General features: G+C 47.9%; 1 protein-coding gene across 1 annotated transcript in view; it reads right to left on the bottom strand.

Moving 5' to 3' along the window:
• LOC105306913 (CUB and sushi domain-containing protein 1-like) overlaps nucleotides 1-5,857 on the bottom strand; it is a 185,200-nt gene extending 179,343 nt beyond the window's left edge. The window contains exons 1-2 of the mRNA XM_023524454.1: nucleotides 5,853-5,857; nucleotides 5,343-5,545 (exon numbers count right to left, since the gene is read on the bottom strand). Of these exons, the coding sequence (XP_023380222.1) occupies nucleotides 5,343-5,545; nucleotides 5,853-5,857 (208 nt within the window). The remainder of the gene's footprint in view (nucleotides 1-5,342; nucleotides 5,546-5,852) is intronic.
• Nucleotides 5,858-11,749: the final 5,892 nt, after the last annotated feature.

Here is an 11,749-nt window from a genome sequence, read left to right as displayed (position 1 = left end):
CCCGGGGAACGGCAGGAAGAACTTCCGGCAGCTCTGCCTGGGTGACCTGGGACTCAAGGTCACCTGCTACTTGAAAGAGAACGTGACTGTTTGGTGATTTGAGTAGAGGGGCCAACGTCTGCAAATGGTGGGGTGCGGGGGTCCCCGGTGTGCTAGGAGCCCGGAGAGGGGGGTGGCCCTCATTACAGGGGACACAGGTGCCAGGCCGGGGGAGAGGGCGAGGGCGGTGACGGAGGACACGCGAAGCCACAGGCCGGGGAGCCGCGCGTGTCCGGACGGAGGAAATCACCGATGGGGGACTGGATGAAGGACTTGAGAACAGGTGACAAGAGCGAGGGAGGCCAGGCTGGGGACACGTGATGGGGGAGCAGAGACCGGGACAGGGTGGCGCGTTCTGATCCAGGGGCACTGCCGGCGTCTGCGGTGTGGCCGGCGAGAGCCGAGGACCCGTGGGCTGGGGCCACCCGCGGGGAGTGGGGTCGGGCGTGGGGCCGCAGGGCACCAGGCCGGGGCCCTCACGATGCAGGCGGTACCTGCGGCGTGTCTGAGGCGAAGCCGCGGGGTCTCCCACGCGGACGTGCGTGGCCGGCCTGCCTGCCGTGACACGGGGCCCCCCACCCCAGCTGGGGGGCAGAAACGCAACGGGAAGGCACTGACTATTCCTTGGGGAACAAATAAATCGATAGATGAGTGAATGAAGGACGAATTATTACCCCAGTGCGATCGCACGCAGTATGGGGCCAGGGTGACCTGTGGCCGGGACAGGCTGTGCTTAGAGTTGGCCTTGACGTCCGTCACACCGATTCACACTTTTTGTCCTCTCATTACTGACTCCACTTAGATGTGGACCACAGGTTTTTAAAGACGTCGCGATAGCGCTGTCTACTGAATTGGGGCGCATTTCCTTCTCCCTAAAACGATGTGCCCGGCAGCATCTGAGACCTGTGGGAAATTCCGTGCACGGTCGTGGGGGAGGCTGGGGCGGCTGTCACGGCCACACATCACCGTCGCCTGAGGTGTCATCAAGGCGGATCCGGCAGGGGCGGAATTTACATTTGCAGGAAGGCAGATGCAGACGAAGTCCCAGCTTGTAGTTGCACGTTCCCTTTCTTAGTAAGTATTAAAGATGCATCCTCGAGCCGAGGGAGCCTCGCGCCCCGCTGTGGGGCTGTGCCGCTCCTGCCTAGACACTTGGCTTCTAAACCCAGGGTTTACGGCGGGTCCTTTCCCATAGACGGTCCCTTCCCAAGACCCAGCAACTTGCAGCCCCAGCAGCCTATTTCTTTATAAACTAGAAATCATTTTTTAAGTGAAAACGTACCTGTTACATGATCTCCCCATAAAAGAAGTTGGGGAGAGACATCGCGTAGCCGCTAAGCTGGGACCGTGACTTATGGGGAGATCGATCTCACAAAGTCCGAGAATGCAACGTCGCCGGCCGTCGTCCCCACAGGTGGGGAGTGGGGTCCCCACGAGTTGGGGGTGGGGGCACTGGGGGCTCAGCCGTGGGTCTCTAACCTGCAGAGCAAAGGTCGGTTCGCCTGCTGAACCCTTTCTCCGTGTTTTGTGCAGGATTATGTGGTAACTAAGCTTTAAGGAAAAGTGTCAGGCCGATCGGGAACGCAGCCACATTTGACACGCTGCGAGGGTGGGCAGGACCAGGGACCGCCCCTGGTCTGAACATGGCATGGAACTCAACAGCTCATTTTCCTAGCGGAGAAAACTCTGTCTCTCTGAAGTGACGGTGGACGTGCACACAGGAAGAGGTGTGCGTTGCACGCAGGAAGAGGTGTGCGGTGCACGCAGGAAGTGTGCGTATCACGCACGCCTGCTGCATCGGTGGACAGCACGTGTGGGCTCGTGGCACTGAGATCGGCCCGTCCACGTCCCTGCTCAGTGTAGTTCTCTCCCAAGATTACTTTAAAGTGGGAGAAAAACGATCTTTTTATGAGAAAACGGGAGTTACCCAATGATAGATTAAACTATGCTCATTTTTAAAACGGGTATTCAATTGCGTAAAATAAAAACTTTCGGGTATTCAATTGCGTAAAATAGACGGGTATTCAATTGCGTAAAATAAAAACTTTCTGCTTGGTTTCCAACTGGTATCAAAATATAAACGTATCAAGAATTAATCTATTAAAAACTATGAAACTTAAAAGGTCAACAGAGACACATAAGTTTATTCGGTCTGTGTCATGTGTCCTTTGCTAGTCAAAACAGTCTACACTCGCCAGTAGTTTGATAATAAACAGCATCTACAGACTGTTTATCTTAACTATCAACACTGGATAGAAACTCAGAAGTAGAAGAATATTGTTAAAATCAGCATTTAAAAATTCATTATTTAAGGCTTTTTAATCAATATTTTTGTATGACCCTAAAGTTAATTTAAAAAAAAAAATTTTTTTTTTTCGGTAGATGGCATGGTATTTGTCACGAAATCAAGATCACACTAATATTTTCAAGATTTACACGACTGGGAAGTTTTCAAGCATAGTCCATTAGATAGAGTTTTTCGCCACTGATTATATATCATTTTCTAGAAATAGAGGCATTCTGCCTCCAGGAATTTGGCCTAGTGGATTGCAGATCAATGTTGTACACGATTGGACAAGCACTATGTCCAACTATGAGCGCCGAATTTGGGGACTATAAGCGACCACATGCTTCGTTCCGCCAGTGGGGTCTTAAAGGGCTTCGGCCACGCGGGGCTCATCACGCAGACAGAGGGAGGGCCCCGGCGCAGCGGCCCCTGGGGTCGGAGAGCGGGCCGTGCTCCAGGGGGACGCTGAAAACGTCGATCGGGTCACTCATGCAAGGAGGCTGTCACAGCCCTTCTCCCTGGCAGGGGGGACGGTCAGGGACCTCCGTGGCGGAGGTGGGGAGCCGAGGGACACTCGGCCGGAGGGAGGTTCACGTGAGCTGCCCGAAGACTCGTCCGTCCTGGTCCCTTCTGCGGCAGGAGAGGGCGTGGGCGGGGGTGGGGGGGAGGGGCCCGGCTGGTAGCCATGGTAACCCCATCGCTCTGAAATGGCTTAGGCTGCCACCCGAGGGGTTCGGGTTGACAGAATTGGCTGGATTTGGCATCTATTTGAACGTGGTCCCTGCAGACTTTGTCACTGACCTACTTGGGGGTGTGAGGTAAAGAACGAGCTTAAAGGCTTTGTCCTGGGAATGAGCAGCGAGGAGCAGACCGGTGCCACGTCGGGAAAGAGGAAGGAAAGCGGGCTTGGGGAGGGGCGGGCAGAAGTGTCCCGAGTCCAGTGTCAGGTCGCTGGGTCCGGCCGCCACACTCAAAGAGAGAGGGCGCTGGTCACCCGAACAGACCCCGCGCTCTCGGAGGCGGCGGGCTCAGGGCGGAGGGCCTGGCGGAGGCGGATTAAGCCCGAGGCGGGAGCCCTGCGGGGAACAGAGCCTGAGGAGCAGCAGAGTGGCCTCCGACCCTTACAGGGGGTGTGGGGACGGGCAGCAGTTGAGTGTGTGTGAAGGACAGAGAAGGAGTCACTAAAATCACAAAGCCCGGACCCGGCTCGGGGTGGCGAGCTGAGGCAGCACGCGGACCTTACGCTCTAACGCTTCCGACGCATTGAGCAAAAGCCGATGATTCAAACGTCTCTAAGAAAACACACGTCCAAATAAGGAATTTCCCTCCCAATAATCCTGTGCGTTACACCTGCACTGCAGACGTCACCTATGCCTGGCCTAGTACCAGGTAAAATGCCTGACCCGGAAAACCCGAAGTGAATACCATCCGGCAAACGCCACCTCTGCTTTGCAGCCGTGGTCAGACCTGACGTATCCATTACAGGAGAACAGCATTTCCCTTAAGTCCCGTTATTTTTAATTTTATTTTGAAATTACAGCAGCTAGTACTTCAAACTCGGACGCTGGCGTGGTTTACGAAGTGCGGGCAGCAGCGTCTGACACGTAAAGCGCCTCTCGTCCTCTGTTTGTCCCGGGTCATAAAGTTACACAAACGGGCTTCTCCGCCTGGCCCCTACGGAAGAGTGACCAGGCTTCTGATCTGGAGCGACAGGCATTCCGCACTTGGGGAAGACTCGGGTCCTGGCCTGGGGTGATTCCGGCTTGATTCGGGCTCAGCCCTGGTCCCCAGTGAGGACGGCAGGGCTCCAGAGTGGCGGGGGTGAGGGGAAGGGGAGCGGCCTGCTGGCCGGGTGCAGCGGCGAGGTGACCCGGTGACCCGAGGGCTTCCTGGACGGGGATGTCGGGTTTTGCTGTGAAGCACGAACCGCTCTATAAAAAGCCTATTAACAAGCAGCAGCCAGGAGAGCAGACGGGGCAGGCGAGGGAGGCGGACCCGACGCCCGGGACCCGCTTCCGCTCTGCGGGGCGCAGACGCCCCCCACCCCCGCAGCCGCACCCACTCCAGCCCACATCTGAGAGTGCGGCACCTTTTAATCTCACAACGAAAAAGCAAAAATGACAGAATCTTGGAATAAAGAACATTTTTCCCCCGAGGCAGGACAGCTGTAGCAAACTTACCTTGATATTTGTGCCCTGAGTCAGTGACAATTTCACCTGGCTCGGGCAGGATTCCAGGAGCTCGCGCTGGCAAATTACCGCCTCAAGGCGCAGTGACACCCGAGCTCGGAAATCGTGCTGGCTGCGACCTCAATTTGATTAGCAGCCTTTTAAGCATTAAATCGACCTAAGTTCATTTTCTTATGTAAACACTAAATAGGGCTCACCAGGGTCCCGCCAGGAGATAAACTGAATCGGAATGTGTTTGTGTGCAAATGCCACTTGTTTTACGCCCACGGCTGACCCCAGGTGCCGCCAAATTACAGGACGCCTCTGCAGGACGCCGCTGCGGGGAGGTCTGCCACATCCCTCCCCACGCCCCCTTCTGGGGGACTCGTTAAACTCGCGCCAGCGGCAAAGGTGGGAACTAAGAGAGGAGATGGACGCAGCTCAGGTGTCCTGCGGTGTCCCCCTGGGGTGCCCTGCATGAGCCTCCTGGACCCCAGCCCTAAGGAGCGGCCACGCTGGGCCTGTGTGCAGGGGGCTGAGGGCCCAGGACGCCCCCTTGGTTAGCAGCCCCGGGAGCACCCCACTTCGTCGTCCAGGCAACCCAGGGTCATGGGGCGCCTGGAGCTGCCTGGTTTGGGGGAGCTCCCAGACAGACTCGCTGTGCGGGTACAGGCCCACACCGGCTTCAGTTCAGCGGGTTAATTTACGTCTTTCACAACATATTGCCACGGAACCGAGGGATCGGTGCCCCCCGATGCAATAAAGCTGCGTTCCCGCGGCAGCGTCCCCGTCCCGGTCCCCGTGCCCGTCCCGTGACACGGCCCCGGGACCCGCGGCGGCCCACTTACTGGAGAACTGGATGGAGAAGCCGGACTTGCTGATGAAGAAGTCGCTGTCGAACTGCAGCGTGAGCGAGCGGAAGGTGCTGTGGATGTCCTCGGGCAGCGCGGAGCCGCTCCACTCCTTCAGCAGGATGTCGCCCTCCGCGGGGCCGTCCCACACCTTCAGGATGTCGTGGGCCGCCTCGGTGTCGAACACGATGAAGTGCAGGCTGCGGGGAGAGAGCACAGCGCGTGGAGCGGCCCGCACGGTCAGCGCGCACGCGCCCGCCTCATCGGCGCGGACCCCGGAGGAGGTGCGGCCTGGGCCCCGCCACCGCACCTGGGCTCCCGGCACCTGAGCTCACGGCACCTGAGCTCTGAGCTCACCGTACCTGGGCTCACCGCACCTGGGCTCACCCCACCTGAGCTCACCGCACCTGAGCTTTCCACACCCGAGTTCACCGGACCTGAGCTCATCGCACCTGGGCTCACCTCACCTGAGCTCACCGCATCTGGGCACACCGCACCTGGGCTCACCGCATAGGCTCGCTGGTGCAAACGGGCACGGACCGCACCTTACGGCTTGCTTCGTGCGTGATGGGCACAGAGACGACCGGGCTATATACTCAGCTTTTAAGGATGGGACAATTCCCTTTGAGACTGTCAGCTCTTTTCATCACTCAAAGCTTTCTTGGGCACACAAATCAAACCGAGTTTGACATAACTTTCTCTTAACTTAATCGAAGTCAGATTATTTTTTTAATACAAGTGGAGTCAGTGTTGTTCTTGGGATGTCCACTAGGTGGCAGCATCCACACCAGGAGAAAAATGCAAAAATGATCATGTTTACTCCAGGATATTATTCGCCTGTATCTGAATAATCTGATCTTATGTTGTATTTGTTTCTATAAACTTTATTTTCAGAAAAAAAATTATTTGAAACACCAACACAAAGGCAGAAACGTATAATATAAACTTTTTAAAAATAAAATTTAAACACTTTCATTTATCGATTTACAGATATTTTTCAGAGCAACTTAAGAATCTCTATGTCTGAGGCAACAACCAAACTCTAATCTCATTTAGGGCAATTCAAACAGGTCCAAGAGCGGCTAAAATACCAACAAAAATCTTTATGTTTTGAATATTTACTGCTTAATGCACAAAATTGTAAGAGAGATAAAAACCACAACAGACAACAAACGAAAAACTATACATAAACTTTATTTATTTTGTGCACATTATTTATTCAAAAATACCTATCTCACTCTTCATACAGTATAAAGTATGCACTATATTTTTAAATGTTCAACATAAAATATGCTTAATATAGAAAAGTGCCGAGCACAGCCCACACCCACAGGCCAACACCTCCGACGGTAACGTTTTGTCCTGTTTGCTTCAGATATTTTTAAAAATAAAATCTTATAGTCACACTCCCCGTCCTCACACTTATTTATTTGTCCTTTCTCTCACCCCATTTATATTTTCACATAAACAAATGGTTTTAGCCCCGGGACTGGATGAAATCATCCAAGGTTGTGGGGTTAGGGGAGGGGCTCCGTGGACTCTGAATTCCCCGACCTTTGCCCACGTTTGTCATGTGTTCTTCGTCTCTTTATTATTGCTTATAGTTTATATTTTATTGTTGCTGAAAGGTTTTGTTGCACAACCATCATTAAGAAAAATCTGCTACTTACTAAGCTAGGAGGGTTTTTGTTTTACTATGCTGTTGATCGTGAAATGTATTAAATTCTATTATGTTATTTTTTTCTATACTTATGTAGATGACCATATTATGTTTTCTTAATATGTAAATGGGATGAATCACAGAGTTCAGGTATTAATTTTGATCTTTTGAACGTTGCTTATTCTTTGAAATACAGGCTATTTTAGCCCCATTAAATATATTGGACGATTTTCTTTGGACTGGAAGATTTTTCCAATATATCAGTATAATGTACTATATTATTATTTTTTAAAATTTTCTAAAAATAATTTCTATTGCATGGGTATATCTCTATTTCTAATATTAATTATTTGGGCTGTCTGTGTTTTATCTTAATAAATCATGTCAGTTATTCATCAGTCGAACGATACTTTTTTCAAAAATCACTTTGTGGGTCTGTTAATTTTATGTAGTTTCTTTCATTTAAATTTTGATTATGTTTGTTGTTTTTCCACTTCTATTTCTTTAAGTTTACTGATACTGCTTTTCAAATTCCATTAGCTGGAAGCTCAACTTGTCGATTTCAAGTTATATTTTTGTTCTAGTATGTGCATTCGGGGTTATAAATTTCATGTTAAGCTATTAATCGTACACTTTTTCATTTTCAAATTGGAGGGTGTGTTTGTTACTTTCTTGCTACAGATTTCTATTTCTATTCCATTTTGCTCAGGATATGGAGTATAAAAGATAGTGATTCTTCATATTTATTGACAGCTTGTTCCCAGTATGTGATCATATTTGTATATATTTTATATTTAATTAAACAGAATATACAGATTCTAACTGGAAGTTGTATCTCTCTTTTAAATAAGCTTAACGATTGCAGGATTCAAATCTTCTATAAACTTACTAATTTCTTATCTGTTTTGATCTATGACTCGTAAGAAGTTCTAAGCAGCTTTCTGTGCCATTCCCGACGTCTCTACGTAATTTAGTCATTTTGGTCTGTTTGTACTGAACACGTGGCCAGCTGAACACAAGGTGCCGTCGTGTGTTGCTGGTGGATGTAAGTCCCTACCCAGCATCTGCCCTGTGTGTGTATGAGTGGTAATCGCACGGCAGGCTCTTCAGAGAGAATGGCGGGCGGTGTGGACAGAGCCCCTGCTGACGGCCACCGAGCTTCAAGACCTCTTCCACCCATCCGGGCTGCGAGGACATCTTCTGTCGGGCCACTTTCCACGGAGTGCCTCTTGATGTAGCTCCCTTCCTGGCTGTTCACTCATCTTCTCTCTGCCTTTAGTGTCCTTATTCTTGTTAGAAGGTGTCAGGTGCACACTGATTTTTAATAATGCTTCTTGGGACACATTAGGCTTAAAATGCAAAATCCAGTTGATCAATTCTATAATTTAGGTGACGTAGGGGACTATACTCGTTGAAGCCGTTACTGTAGAATGACTTCACTTTTATACTGTGTGCACGAAGTACTTTGACAAAAATAAAAATGAATGAAGAAAGGAAGGAAAATAGAAAATTAAGTGAATTATTATGTGTTAATCGGTGGTGATATGTTTTAAACAATGTATAAAATGTTTTTTCAGAAAATATAAATTATCAAAATTGACAAGGAGATCAATGTGAACATACAGAAATATACTACTGATATTTATCAAATATTTTTAAATTAGTGAAAAATTGAAAACAAAAATAAATGTTCAACAGCAGAGGAATGATAAATTCAGTAAATATTAATGTGAAGAGATATCTATAAAGAACTGCACCGTTTTTTATTTATTCCACATAAATAATTTTATTTACTAATTTCAACAATTTTCCTGTAGATTTTTGGAAGTTTTATAGCTTATTTTTTAATATAACTTTAAATGGTAAAATTTGATATTAAAAATTTCCATTATAGGAATGTTCCTATGATTAAAATATATTTACCGAAATAAAAATATTTAAAAGTTTAGTTTCTGAGATTCAGAAAAAGACAATGAAGCCCACGATCACCACTTTTAATTATCATTAGTTTGGAGATTGCAGACTGCAAGAATGCAAGAAAAAATACGTAAGATTTGGAAAAAAGAACATAAATTTCTTGTTATTGCAGATAACATAGAAAAAAATAAAAAACCTAAAAATTCTTAGAATTCATAGGTGAATTTATTTATACAAGATAAATACAAAATATAATTCATTTTCAGATAGTCATAAATAGAAAATGAAATAAAAATACTATTTATATTATCATTGAAATGCATGTTATAGCCAGAAATAATTCTAAGAAAAGATGTGTAAGGCCCCTTCACAGAAAACTATTGAGACAAATTATATAAGATCTAAATAAATGGGATAATTCGCTCTGTTAGGGATCAGATAATTCAACACTGTACATGATGTCAGTTTTTCCTAAACTTATCTATTGATAAGATGTGATTCCAACAGAAACCCTAGCAATTCCTTTGGTAGAAAGTAACACGTGTTTGTAAAATTCACACGGAAATGCAAAGGGTCAGGAATCGTCAAGTCCATCTATATACAATGAACAAAGCTGGAGAATTACTGCACCAGAGATCAAGGCTTGTTATAAAGTAGTTAACTAATTAAGAGGGAAAGGCACTCTCTGAGGAGGCGCGGATAGAGCCCCGGATGCCGTTCAGAAACAGACCCACGCAGACAATGGCTGGGTCTGTGACGGAGGCCACGCTGCAGTGTAATGAAGGACGGACGAAGGAAGAAATGACCAACCGAATTTCACTGTGAACAGAAAATTCCTCGAATCTTCCTCATATCATACCCCCGAATTAATTTCAGATGGAATGGAGACATAAACGGAGAAGGTAAACTAAGCCTTCTGTCAGAAAACCTAAGATAATAGTCTTACAACTTTGGGGAGACAGGATTACTTAATCCGGACACAAAAACTCTAAGAGCAATCCCAACAAAATATTGGATAGAATGTAGTTTATAGACAGATAAGAAACCCAGTAACCATAAAGGAAAAATGAATCAAAATGCATTTGACTCCACTAAATCTGTTTATCAAAGCTCATCATTATGAGACTAACAAGACTGGCTGTGGAGTATAAGAATACAAGTGCTATATAAAATGCACAAAATACTGCATTCCGGATTTATAAAAACTATATACAAATCAACATGTAGAAGATGAGCATTCCAGTACTAAAAAAATAACGGACAAAGTCTTCAACTGTCAGTTTATGGAAGAGGAGATCCCCAAGGCCGATAATCAGATAAGAAAGTGACGGCCTTGAGCAGTCATCAGAAAAAATACAAATTAAAACTACTGTGTTCCCAGTAGAATGGCCGAGATGGAGAAGTCGGTGCCAGGTGTCGCTGGATGGAGGCTTCCAGGGCGTGGGGCTGGGTGTCGCCACCTTGGGAACTGAGTGACAGTGTCTGCCACAGGTGAACGTGGGATTCGCCACTACCCAGCAACTCTGGTCCCGGTTACACAGCCAGAGAAAAACACCGCGTTCACCCAATACAGCATGAAAGCATGTTCAACACGACACTGTTTGTAGCAACCCAAACTGGATTAAAAAAATTCACATATCCATCAACATCCGGAATAGACAAATAAATCATGGCGTGTGTCTGTAGCGGAATAATGTAGCTATATCAGTGGGGGTGAAGGAGCTGGGGATCAAGTCGCAGACCGAGCTCACTGCGCAATGCCATTCGCATAAAGTTCAAATCAGGCAAAACCCATCCGAAGTCAGGACAGCGGCTGCCGGTGAGGAGGCGGCGGGATGTGGACGGAGCTCAGAGTGCTCGTCTGGGCCTTGATGCTCCCTGCCCTTATCTGGGGGCGGGTCGCACGGGGTGTGGCTTTGTGAATCAGCCGTGCGCTTGTCCCTCGAGCAGGTTTACGCATGACGACGTGTGTCAATGAGAAGCCAACGCAGACACACAAACGCACGTGCTCCCTGCTGCCGTGGGTTTTGTCATTTCGGAAAACGCTTTGTGACTCTAACAAAAATAGGACGTGTGTAGCGAGATTTAGACACAGATAAATAACGGCCATTTTTCATTTTAAAACATAGCGTGAGTCGACAAGCCTGGCGCTGCCCCACCAGGTGGACAAAGTTTAAAAACGGAGTAAACGCAGGTAACATCCCTAAGGAACCCACGGCCGCTTCAGACACAGGTGCGTGAGGACGGGCCCCCGCGCGCCACCTGCCGCGCCGCAAGCTGACAGGTGCGGATGGAGCTTCAGGTGAGCACGGAGGGGGTGAGCCTGATTCTGCCTCAAAGGGTCTAGAAAGGGGCTCGCTGGACAGAGACCCATGGAAGAAGATGCAGGAAAGGCAACGAGACAGGAAATGACTAAACGAACGGATATGTCGAAATATCCCCGGTACAAACGAATATGACAAACAAGATGTGCTGAAGTATTTGTTTTTTTCCTACCAGATTGGCAAAGATTAAAAAGACTGGTCTGGTGCAGGGAGAATGTGGACTCTGCCTTTTCATACACCGCTGGAGGCCGTATTTGCTCATATTAAAAGCAATTTGGTGATGGCAGCTTTTCGGATTTGATTGTGTGTCCTCAGCAAGTCCAGATCCTGAAAGTCATCATAATAACTACCTTCCAGGTGAGAGACCGCGGGCAGGGAATCAGGCTGATAATAGCAAAAAAATTGAAAACAACCTGATTATCCCGGTTGGATACGATTTAAATAAATTATAGTACATTCAGGCCCGGGAATATTATTCAACAATTAAACAGAATAAGGTGGGA

Source organism: Pteropus vampyrus, unplaced genomic scaffold, assembly GCF_000151845.1.
Source record: "Pteropus vampyrus isolate Shadow unplaced genomic scaffold, Pvam_2.0 Scaffold464, whole genome shotgun sequence".
NCBI lineage: Eukaryota > Metazoa > Chordata > Mammalia > Chiroptera > Pteropodidae > Pteropus > Pteropus vampyrus.
The sequence above is the reverse complement of the archived record's forward strand: the minus strand, read 5'-3'. Positions and strand labels throughout refer to the sequence as shown.